This window comes from Belonocnema kinseyi, chromosome 9 (genome assembly GCF_010883055.1).
Source record: "Belonocnema kinseyi isolate 2016_QV_RU_SX_M_011 chromosome 9, B_treatae_v1, whole genome shotgun sequence".
Lineage (NCBI taxonomy): Eukaryota > Metazoa > Arthropoda > Insecta > Hymenoptera > Cynipidae > Belonocnema > Belonocnema kinseyi.
In genome coordinates this window covers 82729339-82731742 of record NC_046665.1, presented here as the reverse complement: position 1 = coordinate 82731742, position 2404 = coordinate 82729339, and the positions used below count along the sequence as shown (strand labels likewise).

The 2404-nt window shown below is 36.5% G+C and overlaps 1 protein-coding gene across 4 annotated transcripts in view; it reads right to left on the bottom strand.

Annotated features, from left to right (window-relative positions):
* Nucleotides 1-977: 977 nt before the first annotated feature.
* The window catches only part of LOC117179981 (membrane-bound transcription factor site-1 protease), a 36977-nt gene continuing 35550 nt past the window's right edge, over nt 978-2404 (bottom strand). For 2 of the 4 annotated variants that reach the window (XM_033372246.1, XM_033372245.1), the window contains exons 13-14: nt 1568-1838; nt 978-1466 (exon numbers count right to left, since the gene is read on the bottom strand). In XM_033372246.1, coding sequence (XP_033228137.1) covers nt 1097-1466; nt 1568-1838 — 641 coding nt within the window. In that variant the 3' untranslated portion in view covers nt 978-1096. The remainder of the gene's footprint in view (nt 1467-1567; nt 1839-2404) is intronic. The other 2 variants (XM_033372247.1, XM_033372248.1) reach the window with 2 other exon arrangements.

Sequence of the window (2404 nt, the reverse complement as noted above, 5' to 3'; positions counted from 1 at the left end):
AAAACCCACACTTTTTGACCTGATCTAAAAGTTAGGTTAGAATTCGTATTAAAATTCCAGTCTTCTATTATGAGTATTCTTGACATAATATGGATAGAATTTGTTACTATATAAATTTATTAAAGTTTATTTAAGCTTACAATGCATTGGAACTCACATGAAATAATTGTATTTTTTTTAAACCTAATTCACAAAAATGTGTTTTTTTTTTCCACTGTATAGGATGAAAATTCTATCTAAAACTATTTGTTTTTTATGAATATTTGTTTTTACTATTCAATCATTGTTTTATACTTCACAAAACAATCGTAAGAACACTTTTATGCAAAAAATAAAATACATGTTTAGAATTGTACCTACTCTTTCTAGTTCCATTGTTCGTCACCATGTGGCTAAACGATAGACCACGATTCCTAATAGCATATCATTGCGCATGCTCTGAACCGAAGTTCACCAGGCGACCGTTGGCGGCGCTAAGTACATGTTTTGAAAAAATCCATCAAATGTTACTTGATGACCGGCGAATCAAAATGAGATAAATGGCAGAGGCCTTAGGTACATCTAAGAAATACATTTATCACATATTGTATGAAGAATTGCACACAAGAAGGTTGGGTCATCGACTATTTTAAAAAGCTAAAACAATATCAGAGTACTTATTAAATAGTTCTCACAGCATGATTACGTGACCATCTGAAGGCAGAAATAGCACAAAAACGGCCGTATTTGAACACAAAGACAGTGTTGTTTGGTTCATTGGACACAGATTTTCATCCAATGAAGTCATACAATCCGAAAATGCGTATTTTGTATCAAGCAAGACGCTAACTACTATTTGGACGTGTTAAAGCGGTTGGAGAATCGCTGGGCTCACTGTATCAATTTAAAAGGAAGTTTCTATGTCAGGCTCAAAACTTTTCAACCTACTATATGCTGCATTGTCACATAGAGTAAAATTATAAATATGAAATCCGTAATTGGCTAAATGATTCAAATTTATTACAATGTACCTTTAGAGGCCAAGGCACATAATATGAATTTGCACCTATATATTGCAACAGTTCTAGACAGCAGTCTTTATATTGGAAGTTACTAGCTACATCTGAGTCACTTTACGTATAGTAATTGCTTGGATCACTCTACGTAACCTACCAATAGTTCGCTTTCTTCGGACACGTTTTGTACCGCATAAACCCCAGCGATTAACTATAAAAAATAAAATTCCAAACACCAAAACTGTTATAAGAGCGTAACTTTTCAGTCTCGTATTGAACCATTCTTCAGACTCTTTATCGTCTACTGCTGTGTCTTGAACTATATTGTAGGAATCCATTTGGTCCACCGTATCACTAATTAATCCACCACCTCGTCTCCTAATCCAAGAAGGTTTTGAATTTTGTGCCAAAGGAACCATTGCGACCAGCGACTCGCCTACTGACAGTAATTTTTGCGATTTATAGGAATTTCTGTAATTAAGGAATTGCATATATAAGGAGCATTAATTTCAGTCTTGTCCTTAAAATACGTGTGAAGTAAGCATGTCGCTAATAGTAAATTAATTTCTTACACGGGAGCTGTTTCATTAAGTGGATTAGGTGTAGCAAGAGGTACAGTTGGACACGACATCAAAGGACGAAATCGTTCTTTTTCAGCAGATTGGCTTTCCACTACTTTACTGTGCTGACTCAAATGACTGTTTTCCATTCGTTTCGGTAATTTTTCCAGGACAGAAGAATCTCGTTTTGCTGTTTTGTGACGACTTTCTTCCTCGACGAAAATTGAGGGTATGCGGCCGGTGGTTGCATACTCTAAAATCGCATCCAGCATCCAGAAACTCGCTGAAAGAAAATTTTTGTTTAGATTTAAGGGGCCGCACAGTAATAAATATGGGAAAAAATTCGAGCGACGTGATGATTTTAATCAAATAATATAAAAAATTGTATTCTTCTGTAAAAATGTTAAATATAAATATATATATAAATGTTCTGTAAAAATATATATATAATTAAAAATGTCTCATAAGGACAACCGCAAGATTTCGCCGGGAGCGGGTGCTAATCTGGAAAATTTCACCCGCTCCCAGCGAAATCGCGGTAAAATTTCAGCCACAACCACGTCTCACGACCGTGAGATAGGTGGTTACAGTCTGTAAAGAAATCAACACGACGATTCAGCAAAAGCCTCGTGCACCCTAAGAACACGGAGCGACCGAAGGACAACCGCCTTCTGCATTTTTCCCGCAAGTGTTTTAGCATATTGTTCACAAGCAGGGATGGTTTTTAGGCCATCAGCAAGTGAAAGCTTGGCACTTCCAAGAGCGCAAAAGTTAGCTCACAAGACATTGACTGAAACACTGAAACACTGAGTGTTTCAGGAGCCTCCTCCGCTGCTTTGTACAGAAACG